Here is an 11,747-nt window from a genome sequence, read left to right as displayed (position 1 = left end):
AATAGGCTGTCACGCTTAGTTACACCTCTGGTTGTCCAGCAGTCTCACATACTGTACCCAGCGTACAGTCACCCAGCAAGATTCCATTACAAGTCTCTCATGAGCTCCATCAAATATTCCTTCAATAATTCAGCAACATTATTAGCGACCAGTGGATGTTTGCTTGCCAAGAGCCTTAAATTATTTTCAAGGGTTTTTATTTAAAAGCGTTACATTATTGATTGGGGTACACAAGTGAAAGCAGGGATGGGCGCTTATTAGATGTGAGCTTTATGTTTTATTCAAGCAAAAAGAAAGAGCGTGGCAAACCTACTTGAAGCCCGTTTTGTTAGTTAGCACACAAGCAAGACAAAGCTGGCGTTCTCGTGTTATCAGCTTCGCTAATTGTTGCAAGCCATTGATTAAAGCTTCATTCCACGGCATGCAGGTCAGGCTGCATGGCTGATGAAGTTTCTGATTGCACCCTACATGGATGCACCCCCATGCTGACGTCAATCTTCTTCTTCTTCTTTTCCTCTAGATGAGCCCTTGGAGCCCTTCGTCAAATGTGTGCAGACTAAAGTGCTGCAAACAAGGGGAGCCTCTTCATAAGGTGATAAAAGTCTTAGGGCCACTTTGAAAAATACAATCTGAGATTTTGAGAATAAATTTACAAGAATAAAGTTTAAAGTCAACTTTTTTCTCATACATTTTTTAGAAAAAAGTCATGTTACGAGAATAAAGTCGTAAATTTGCAAGAAAAAAAGTCTTAATATTATGAGAATAAAGTGTTAAATTCACCAGAATGAAGTCCTAAATTTAGGAGAAAAAACCCTCGTAATTTCCGAGGATAAAGTGGTAATACTACGTGTCATACGTGTCAGAGGGAAAACAGAGCACAGCTCTTCAAGAAGGAAGGAAACTTTCCTCTTGCTTCAGGCAAGCTTTTATTTATAACGTGGCAGCAAAACACAGCAGTTGAGCACAAACAGCTTAGCATGACTAGCTAGCCCTTCTCACTCACACCTTTCTTACCCCGCCTCCTCCACATGCCCAAGGCCAACGGTCACGTAAGTCCACCCTGTTCACGTCTCAGGCAATGCCTGTAACACAGCTTTTTTGGTTCTCATGAATTTACGACTTTATTCTTGTAAATGCGTGACATTTTTACGAGTATTTAGTCGTAAATGTAATCATTATCATTATCATTATCATTTATTGTCAGCACCTTGTTGAGTCTCCACATGGGCAAAGCGGTGCAACATCAACAGCTTGTGTGTTATGAGCTGGTTAAGGTACTTTTCACGCACCCTGGACATTTCATTTGGCACACCTGCGCCCGTTACCAAGAGCTGCCTTCACAGCGAAAACAATCAGGGCTGTGAAAGTTCACGCTTCAACAGAAGTGTCCTTTAAAGGCACTGTTTCTGATTCTGTTTGAGCCTCGGCCCACACTGTAGTTTGAGGAAACACAGCTGTGGATGTGGATGTACCGTGTGTACACGGTATCGAATCGTATCAAACGTTCTTTTTAAAAAAAAATATCGTTTTTGAATCGTCTCTTAACCCGTGTATCGAGATGCGTATCCAATCATTTACCACAAAGAGATTTACATCCCTCCATATTATAGATAACAACTTCTATTTGCAGTTATGAGTTAACCATGGTCAAAGTGTGATTAATTGTGATTAAATGTTTTAATCGATTGACAGCCCTAAATATAAAATGTCATTATTGTTCCGGGCACGCCCAGCCGGGAGAAGGCCCCGGGGAACGCCTTGGGGTCCTCCCGGTGGAACTGGAAGAGGTGGCCGGGAACAATTGTCTTAGGCTGCGTTCACAGGCTGCATGCTTTGTGGTTCAACAGAAAGGACAAAAAGATACTTGGTGCACACTTGGTGTGGTTTGCGCTAGTATTTTTGTCATGGAGCCAAAGGCTGCGGAGTAAATAGGCCTGTCATGAGAACACTTTTTGCTGCAATACAATGAAGACTCTTGCATTGTTTTCAACATTTTCTTCAGTAAAAATAGCTGAATTTTCAGATTTCCTGATCAAACACCAGGAGGAAACCTAAGGCGAGGCCACTGTTGAGTGTGGCTTTTCGGCTCAGTGCACACCGAGTTGGACCATGGCACCTGTTTGTCAGCAAGAATAAAGAATAATGTCGTAAATTTACGAGAACAGAGTAGTACATTTACGAGAATAAAGTAGTAAATTGACATGAAAAAAGTTGTAATATTACGAGAATAAAGTCGTAACTTTAGGAGAACAAAGTGGTAACATTACGTGTGAGAGAGAAAATAGAGCATAGCTCTTCAGGAAGGAAGCTTTCCTCTTGCTTCAGGTAAGCTTTTATTTAGAACGTGGCAGCAAAACACCACAGTTGAGCACAAACACATTAACCCCGCCCCCTCCACTTGCTCAAGGCAACGGCCACATGCTGTAAGTCCCCCCCTGCCCGAAATCTCAGATTATATTTATTCTCCTGAATTTACCACTTTATTCTTGTAATATTACGACTTTTTTTCTTGTACATTTATGACTTTAATCTTGTAAATTTACGACTTTATTCTCGAAATCTCTGATTTTTTTTCAATGTGGGCCTAATACTCCAGCGTAGAATACAAATGGTTTTCGTTTTATTAAAAAAAATGAAATAAATGGGTCTAAAAAATATATGACAACATTTTGAATGTGTTATCCTTTTAATGAGCAACCTGTATTAACAAAGGAGTCAGTGCCTCACCAGCCATGAACCTCACTGCATGACTGCATAGAGTGTTTATGTCATTTTTGCTGTCGTTTTAACACTGGCCCGTGTCTGAGGTCCATCTAACGTTCAAATTTGAGCTCAAGTGAACGGAACCACACCAAGGTTCACTTGCAAGCAGGACGAGCCCGATCTCTCAAGTGCACGCTAGGGTCCGGATGGTCGCCTCCGCACGTGACCAAATGAGCTGTACTGGCACAACAAAGGCACCCGGGTTCCTTTTAAGCGAACCAAACACGACAAGTGTTGAATGCACCCGCGAACAGACGATATATTTACATTTTAAACTGCTGGGTCTCAATTTGGCTAAAAAGAAAATGAGATTTTCTGTTTGTTCACAAGCGAGGAAGAGACAGCAAGCGTAAGGACCTAAACACGGTGAATTATGAGGCTGTGGAATAAATAGATTATGGAAACGCTGCAGGAAACAAATGACGTGAGGGAAAGAGCGCAGGCAGCGGCAAAATAAAAAGAGAGAAATTCTGCTGATCCTCAACAAATCTGTAAAGAATAATGAGACGGGCGCTCCACAGGGGTGCTATAAGGACAGGAGGATAGATGTGCACGATGCAGTCACTCAGCGTGATGAGCAGGGGCCCCCACCTCTACGGGCCTGGCTCGGTGGAGGGGCCTTTCCCTCTCCACTGAAGGATAATCAACCTAAACGACAGAAGTGGAGGATCTAAAGCGGCGCTCCCGAGCCCCGGTCATGCTCCGCGGCTCCGCGGCACAAAAGAAGCCAGAGGAAAGTTGACTACTGAGGGAAAGTATTTAATGATGTAGAAATAGCAGCAAAAATGCACAACATCGGTGCGCCGGTAGGCCCGCATTTCAAACAAGAATGTTAGAAAAACACATGACTTAAATACACAGCAGCACCTGCTTTGTGACGGCGTGCGAGTTCAGTATCTTTTTTTCTTTTGTTTTGTGTCTTTTCTTGCTTTTTACCAAAGCTGGTGGCTACAATTCTGCTGTATGATTGTTAGCGAGATGCCGCACCGCTGTAAATAGCCCTTCTACTCGTGGAAAGATGGTACAAAAACAAGAAAGGCATGGTGGTAGAAGACCACAATGAAAACCACGTGGCATCTTTCATGTACCGTTCTTCTTGGTAACGTTAAAACCCCTCCCCCCACTGAAAATGTACTATCAAATTGGTGACCCTTTGTAACGCAAACGACTGCACGCTTAGAAACGTGAATCATTTGCAATTACGGTGGAACCTCGGTTAGCATCATTCATTCGTTCCAGAGGATGAACCGAAACGGACGTGAATCCAGTTTTCCCATAAGAAATCATGTAAACCCAATCCATCCCTTCCAGAAAGCCACAAATATTAACACAAAACATGTTTTTGTAGTTTTACGTGCAAAAAACATTTGGAAATGCGTATAAAAACATTTTGTTTGGTTTTCTCTTAACATTGCGACTTTATGCTCATAAAATTACAGCCGTTTTTTTTGTCCCATTTCTGCTGTTATTTCCACTTTCTTCTGGAAAATGTTCTTCTTGTAATTCTGACTTTATTCCTGTAATAACTTGATTTTATTCTCGTAACATTGTAACTTTTTTTGCAACCTAAATTTCCAAAAATGACAGTGTTTTTTTACTTAGTGTTTTTCCTTTCATATTTCAACTGTATGCTTCTAAAATTATGCTATTTTTCTCCCTCATAATGACATTATTATATTAAATTACAACTTTTTCTTCTTAACTTCTTGTAAAATGACTGCTGATTTTTAACTGTTTTGTGCTACGGGCCAATAAAAAAACCTGCACTTTGGACACCCCTGGTCTAAATTATGTCTTAGTCTGTAATTATGTCTACTCTATTGGGTAATACAGGTGTAAAGATGACTATGGGGTGTCTAGAGGGCTCTAATAATGTTAAAAAACGTATTTAGAAGGCCGTAAACAGGTTTTAACTACAAAATATTCTATTTACAAATAAGTAATCCTACTTCACTTATCACGGTTGGGTCTGGAACCAATTAACTTAGTCCTAGAAAGTTGCGCGTGTAACACTTAGATGTCAACTTCCGTCAGTCGATTTACACGGCAACCTTCATGTACGATCCCAAGTTCTGGATTGTAGGAACAATTTCACCCGTCGGGTGGCTGCTCCTCGAAAATCGCGTCTGCTTTCCTGCCACCGACAGAAAAACTACTTCAGTACAATTAGTGCAGTCTTCTGGTCTTTTGTACTCACCGTCGCCTCCCGAGGAGGAAAGTGGTACTACAGCAACATCTTCAATTGTGAATAAAGTTTTCATTCTTATAGTAGTTGTTAATAATTAATCGTTTTAATGATTTTATTATTGTACTTCTTTTCTTGTTTTATTGTTTAAAATACAATTTTCACATATTTTATTTGATTCTATCCACTGTTTTTCAGGTTAGCTTAGACCTCAATATACTTCTGGGTTTAAAATAAATAAATTACTCAAATTAATTAGTAATTTATTTAAATTGTCTATTTATTAAATAAAATAATTAAATGTATTGTATTCTTTACGCAATGATATGAAATACACTACTTTTTCAAATGTACCAGATTAGGCGATTTTGCGAAGTATTGGAGTGGTATCGGCGATGATACCAGCCTGAATTTTACTCGGTATCGGATCGGAAACTAAATCAGTGGTATGGCACATCACGAGCATCGGCGTCCTAACCAGAAACAATCCTCACAACAGCAACAAACTTTTCTGCAGAACCAAGCACATACTTGAGATTTCAACATGTTTATGTCATCCAGAAAATAACCTTTGAAAAAATGGAGGGGGCTCTCTCATCCCTGTTTCCACCGTAAAATGTCATTATGTTTGCTATAAATATGCAGATCACAATATAAAATATTAGCAGTGGCTATATTTACAGGCTGTATTTTCTGCAGGCTGTTTTTATGGCAGGCTAGTCGCACAAGTTGGCTGTAAAAACTTGCAATGACTACTTTTACAACCCTATCATGCACTCCATCGGTCAGTCTGAGTCCCTACAGCCCCTTTCTCAAGCTTCAGGTACAAAAGGTCTGCAGAAAATACATCACAGTGCGGTAGATATGGCCACTGAGCAAAACACACATTCTCAACTCGGTGTACTTTCCATTATGGGGAGAAGAAAACATTTCGGCTAAGGCGATGGTGGCTTGTTGCACAGGGAAATGAATGAAAAAGAAGTTACAGAAGGATGTAAGAGAAAGGGCGGGGGGTGAGGGGGGTTGTCAAGGCTGGCAGGCGGCGAGCGCTCCGCTGAGCAGGAAGTTGACGGATAAAAGAGGCAGACGACAGCGCAAACATCGTTACGAGAAGAACACTTGCTGCTGCTGTTGCTGCCATGTTTACTGTAGTCCCTTTTAAATAGTCACAATTGTGCTTTGTGCCGGAGGTGGTGTCCATTCACACGTTACACCTTCGCAAATGAAAGGCCTTCCGGGGGGGCGCCTCCTCTTGTTGCCAAGCAGTATGCTCTAAAGGGGGGGGGAAAGAGCAAGAGGGAACAGCATTAGGAGTTTATATTGAAGACGTATGGTGCATCTCATGAAGCGCAGTGGAAACTAGAAGGCTGCGCTTGTCTGTAAGCCGCAGAGGTCCACGTTGTGACGTGGGATATTTACAGAGAAAGACACACTACAAACCTTGCAATGCTACCTACGCTCGGTGTTCCCAGCGTCACTGAGACCTGAAACGTTTTTTTTCCCATTGGAGTTCAACAGCCGCCGCTGTCCAAGCAGAATCTACACTTGCTCAAACTTACTTAAGATTTGTCAGATCAAAACATGATGGTTGCATGAGCTTTACAACGTGGTATTAGCATCCACTTCACTACTTCCTGAATCTGCACTTGAAGCATCATGGGATCTGTAGTTCTTTTAGCCATAAATTAGCCACTTTATTGTTTAAGCCGCAGTGTGTGAAAAAAAATAGAGGATTGTAGTCCGGAATTTATGGTAAATGCTTAAAAAACATTAAACTGTCAAAAGGAACTGATCATCCATCATTTTTTGGATGGGAAATTTGATTCTAAATCTAACTCTAATTGGATTATGTTCGATCTTCGAGGTTCCACTGTGTGTGCATTAAATAAACGAGTCATCATGCCAAAAGATGTCCTCTAAAGCTCACCTAGATTTGCAGGTGTCAGTTCATCCTCTCCAGCTAAAACTCCAGAAAAAGGTTTGGCAGAGTTAAAAATATATACGTATTTATTTTTCCCGCTATCTCCCTGCTGGTTTAACAGTCTCAGCTCAGAACCCCAACAATGTCGGTTCTCCACCAGCCATCCATCCTCTCGGCTTGATTCCTCCCCCGGAATATTCTTTCATCCATTTTGAGACGAGCAAGGGTATTACTGTGCCCCAATAAAAGGCCCCCTTTTTCCCCCAAAGCATTCATATTCTGTTCAAAGGAACCAGAGTTTCCAGCGGGCGTGCTTCTTAGAGTCTGACTTGGATTTGCGCTTGGGTGTGGATGTGAACACTTCGTTGGAGTAAGGCAGGAAGGGACACTGTGGGCTGTCCATGGGGCAAAGTCTCTTCATGAGGGGCTGCAGCTTGTCCTCCTGCAGCTTGAAGTCCAGCTCCACACTGCAACAAGAGAACACCACGTAAAGAAATTGTATCCACATTGTGCCGGATGAGTAAATAGTTGCATCCAGACGGGAATGATGTAAACACAAGGCACACCCACGTGTGGCGCTGCAAACAGACACACAGACGGAACCATGTGACACACCAAACTGGGGACCTTGGAATTGTCCTCACTTTTCCCCCTTACACGGAACCCCTGTCCAATAGCACTCATTATACATACATTGAAAAAAGTCTAATTAATCCGTATAATTAATCCAAATCGGAAGATCATTCAGTCCTGGATGATCGGTATCAGAATCGGCAGCATAAAACCCTGATCGGAGCATCCCTAGCTGAAACCATAAAATACTTTGCCGTTTTGACCTGAAGACACGTCTATGTGGACGGCCCCATAGACAAACAACTACTTACACTCACATTCACACCTGCGGACTATTTCGACCCTCCAATTAGCATTCATGCTTTTGGGATGCCAGAGGAAGCCGGAGTACCCGGAGAAAAGCCGAGCAAGCAGGTGGAGAACAAGCTAACGCCACACAAAGATGTTCCAGCGGAGATTTCAACACAAATTTTCCGACTGTGAGGCAGACCCTGCCCTAGGAAAAAACTTCCAAAGCTCATTTGCGTGGTCACTTGTTGCTAGGCAGATTTTGTGGGATATAATAATTTTGCATCAAAGACAATTGTCTTGCGAGGGTCTACCGTGCCTTTCGGTAGGCTCCAACTCTCCCATCAACATGAGGACAAATGACAGAAATGACAATTGTCACCTGACACACAACATGCTATTTTCCTTTGGACACTGTCTCACACACCAAAGAAAGGACAGGGAAAGCCGGCACAATCACAGCAACAAAGCAATAGAATCATTCCAAAAGCAGTCAAGTTAACTGAAATGAATCTCTACTCTATTTGAAATTTTCAAAAAAACACTACGGGCAAACCACAACCCCAGTTTTTGTCAAAATGTTCTCACAAAAAAATGTTCCTCGGTTTTTGTACACCGTCTTGGTTTTTGCACAATATCGCACTTACCCAACGGTGAACAGTCTGGATTGAGCAGACTGGTTCGCTAAAGAAGAAGAACACGACATCGCCACGACATGGGAAGTTGAGCTACATCCAGACTCCTCCGGGCACGATTACAGTCAAACCTCGGTTTTTGAATGGCCCGGTTAATGTGCGATTCCGTTTTGGATTGAGTTTTCAGATTCGGAAAAATGCTTCAGTTTTCAGTTTACAATATTGCGCGTTACAAATTGACCCGTTCTCCCTGATTCCGTAAAACCAAGTGCCCAAACAAAGCACTTTGTTGACATCATTTTTATGGAGTAAATTGTCATGTTGCCGTCTGCCACCTGTCCTGCCTCGACCTCTCGTCTTTTTCTGGTGGCCATTCTTGGTGTTCCGGGGGCAGAGCCACATCCCAATCCTTCATTAGCCTTGCATGCATCACTGTGGAGCCTTTCCAACCCTTCCTGGTTGTTCTGCCTGTAGTTAATCCCAGCATCGTCCTGACTTCTCCAACCCCTGTTTTGGTGGTGAGTAGTTTTTTGTTCACGATTTAAATTTCTGTGTGTGTTACGTGGCCCTGCCCTCCTTTTTGATGTACTTTTTGAAAAGTTTTTGCTTTCACATGAAAGTTGTGACTGCCAGCAATAGGAAGCAAATAAAAAAGATCTACTGAGTTTGATCCCGCCAGGCTGTACGGGAAGTCCACCTCAACGATACGTTCCATCCAGTTGTCATTTAGAATGACTTTGCATTTTTAGAAAGTCATAAACAGCTTTTCTATGCTCTAACTACGATAATATTCCGTTTATTAATGTTGAATCCTGCTTTGCAGAAATTCACTCATCGAGGTTGGGTCTGGAGCCAATTAACCGCGATAAACGAGGGGCGACTAAACGTATACAGTATTTTCAGTCAGACTGTTGAAACGTCCAAGATTGACGGCACTGGCGAAGACGATGTCTTGAAAGCCTGAAGGAACAATACAATACGCTCAGGTGTGTGTCAGGTGTGCTAATAACATACTAGCTACTTGCTGTGTTGTATTTTTGGTTTGGTTTTGCGTTATTTCCGATGGGAAAAATTGCCCTGGTTTTCTTGGTATTGATTTTTGATGCCGAAAACCCAGGTTCCACTGTACACCAGAGTGAAAAGTAATATTTTTCCATCACAGCACCATCTCCTGGACGGGATGTGGCAGTGCCCTAGTAGTCCCTAATGTGAAATGGCCGCAGTAATAGATTATCCAATTGACAGTAAGGCGGTTAACGTTCTGTTTTGCAGTCTTAATAGGATGTCACTCAGGATGTGAATCCCTTCCAACATGCCCAGACTTTATGAGTTGTCTTTTGTGTGGGTGTCACATGCATCACTTTGGTTTTTTTTGGCTTGTTCTTTTATGTTAATAAGTCACTGATGCAGATGGAGTCTGGGAGGGAAGCAGTGACACACACACACACACACACACACACACACACACAAAAACCCAGCAGCACAAATCTCTTGTGACAACACAATCCACAAAATTCCTGCAGTCAAGGCTCCCTCTCATCATTTGGCATGCATGCAGTCAAAGGGCTTCCCCCTGCTTAGATTATATTTCTATTTTAAAAAGAGCTCCCGTGTGTGGGTCGCTCCCGACATCAGACCTCCACATCCGGCGGTGTAATCCCAGGCTGGTCGTCATGTGATTTCTTTTCTTTTTTTTGTAGCGGCTCCGGACTTGAACTCTCTGGCCGATTAAATCTCCCTGGCCGAGAGAAGTGTGTGGCTTAATTCCATCCAAATGAAAGCAGGCAGAGGCCAAGCAGACCGTGATTAACTGCCTGTACACCAGCATGGAATAAATCCACCATTACAGCCCGTTTTCGTTTGCCGTATTGCTATCGATTGGCTGTGTTCTATTAATGTATTTATTCCACGGGTGCGCATTACGTTCGGAGGCTGTCATAGCAGGGGATACCAACTAATGACTCAGCTGCAGTTTGCCTGCTAGCATGACGGCCCTCAGCAAAAAACATTCCCGCTTTCCAGTTCATCCGTTGTCTTGAAAGCGTCTGATGACGACATTGAAAAGACTTCATTCAAAGTCAAGAGGATTGAATAAGAGAAGCGGCATCTGATGCATCAAGGTCAAGCTTGTCGGCAGGCAGATGTATGCTCAGGCTTTACACTGGGCCCGATAACTGCTAAGTGCTGTGATGGGCAGCGCAATTAGCTCGCTGACGGATATACGCGACACTCACAGTGGCATAATGAATTCTGGGAACTGTCCTCAGCTCGGTGATAAGTGTCAGTTAGGAGCAGAACTCTATTAGAATGCTTATGGAGTGGAGTGTCTGTGCGGCTGGCTCAGTATGCTTACCGTGTACTCGCGCTCAAGATAAGGGCGGTTAACTTGATTAGATTGGCGTTTAGTTACAAGTGTTGGAGTTTGTTGGGGTGCCAGGCAGACTGCTTAGTATAAAATACCTCTTGTGGCCACCATCTGTTGGCTAATGCGAAAGAAAATGGGGGAAAAATTGAAAATAGTTGGAATAAATGGAACATGCAACTCGTTCCAAATTACAACCAAAAAATATAAGAACACCACCACTGGCTAGCATATGCTACCAATAGTGGTTTAAAAGAACAGATTGTACCCAAAAAGTCTATATTTTTCAAAATTACCAATTAAACTGTAGGTTGTACATTTTCCTTTGACCCAAATAAAATAACGGCTGTCACTCACGGCTTCAGGTTGTGCAGGGGCGTCAAACGGCAGCTGGCTATGTGGAGATGTTGCAGAGGGTATCCCTCGTGATTGAACGCCCTCGTCTGTGTGGTAATGCCTGCCTGACAAAAGACTTCTTCCAGAAAAATAAGCTCACTCTTTTGGGCCATCCTGCGTGTTCCCCTCATCTAAATCCAATTGAGAACATTTGGGAATGGATGGGAAGGGAAGTTTACACAAATGGACATCGGTTCCAGACAGTGGATGCCCGCCGTGAAGCCGTCTTCACCACCCGGAGCAACCTTCCCACCAGCCTCCTGGGAACACTGGCATCAAGCACGCCCAAAGCCATTTTTCACCTCATTAACAAGAATGGCGCAGCTACTCATTACTGAGTCCCTTTTTAAAAACCTTTTATTTCTATTTTAGGGAGTTTGGGTTTTTTTTGAGTTATGTTCTTAAACTTGTGGTCAGCTGGAGCCTATTTCACTTGAATGCTTCTGTCTCACTCCCATTTCTTCTTTTCGCATTTGGGAGCTCTACTTAGAACCTTAAGATCCAACACTGCAAAATGTACATTCTTGCTTCCATGATGGTATTTCTGTTACTTTTTGTCGCTACACGCCTCAGGGTATTTTACCTTTAGCGGTGCCGCTGTGCGTATGCAAAAACATAGCCTAG

The 11,747-nt window shown here is 42.7% G+C and overlaps 1 protein-coding gene across 1 annotated transcript in view; it reads right to left on the bottom strand.

The window, feature by feature from the left end:
* Positions 1-2,394: 2,394 nt before the first annotated feature.
* insyn2ab (inhibitory synaptic factor 2Ab) overlaps positions 2,395-11,747 on the bottom strand; it is a 42,934-nt gene continuing 33,581 nt past the window's right edge. Inside the window, exons 5-6 of the mRNA XM_054799142.1 lie at positions 6,876-7,336; positions 2,395-6,220 (exon numbers count right to left, since the gene is read on the bottom strand). Of these exons, the coding sequence (XP_054655117.1) occupies positions 7,153-7,336 (184 nt within the window). The 3' untranslated portion in view covers positions 2,395-6,220; positions 6,876-7,152. The remainder of the gene's footprint in view (positions 6,221-6,875; positions 7,337-11,747) is intronic.

Source organism: Dunckerocampus dactyliophorus, chromosome 14 (assembly GCF_027744805.1).
Source record: "Dunckerocampus dactyliophorus isolate RoL2022-P2 chromosome 14, RoL_Ddac_1.1, whole genome shotgun sequence".
Taxonomy (NCBI): domain Eukaryota; kingdom Metazoa; phylum Chordata; class Actinopteri; order Syngnathiformes; family Syngnathidae; genus Dunckerocampus; species Dunckerocampus dactyliophorus.
The sequence above is the reverse complement of the archived record's forward strand: the minus strand, read 5'-3'. Positions and strand labels throughout refer to the sequence as shown.